Genomic DNA, 345 nt, shown 5'->3' on the forward strand with positions numbered 1-345 from the left:
GGGGGGGGTGCTGCGCCCTGGGGTGTCCCCCCAAACCCCACACGGGGGCCTGGGCGGGTGAGGAGGGCGGGGGTGCTGCGCCCCGGGGTGTCCCCACACCCCCACACCGGGGCCTGGGTACCCAGCGCCGCGCTCCCCGCCGCCCCCAGATCCGGGAGACGCGGAGGACGGTGCGGGACTCGGACAGCGGCCTGGAGCAGATGTCCATCGGCCACCACATCCGGGACCGCGCGCACATCCTGCAGCGCTCCCGCAACCACCGCACGGGGGACCAGGAGGAGCGGCAGGACTACATCAACCTGGACGAGAGTGAGCCCCGCCCCCGGCCCTGACCCCGCCCCCCGG

General features: G+C 76.2%; 1 protein-coding gene across 1 annotated transcript in view; it reads left to right on the top strand.

The window, feature by feature from the left end:
* Window positions 1-332, top strand: part of Mlf2 (myeloid leukemia factor 2) — a 3,155-nt gene extending 2,823 nt beyond the window's left edge. Inside the window, exon 6 of the mRNA XM_013023651.1 lies at window positions 150-332. Within this exon, the coding sequence (XP_012879105.1) occupies window positions 150-332 (183 nt within the window). The remainder of the gene's footprint in view (window positions 1-149) is intronic.
* The last annotated feature ends 13 nt before the right edge of the window (window positions 333-345 follow it).

Source organism: Dipodomys ordii, unplaced genomic scaffold, assembly GCF_000151885.1.
Source record: "Dipodomys ordii isolate 6190 unplaced genomic scaffold, Dord_2.0 Scaffold69, whole genome shotgun sequence".
NCBI classification, from domain to species: Eukaryota; Metazoa; Chordata; class Mammalia; order Rodentia; family Heteromyidae; genus Dipodomys; species Dipodomys ordii.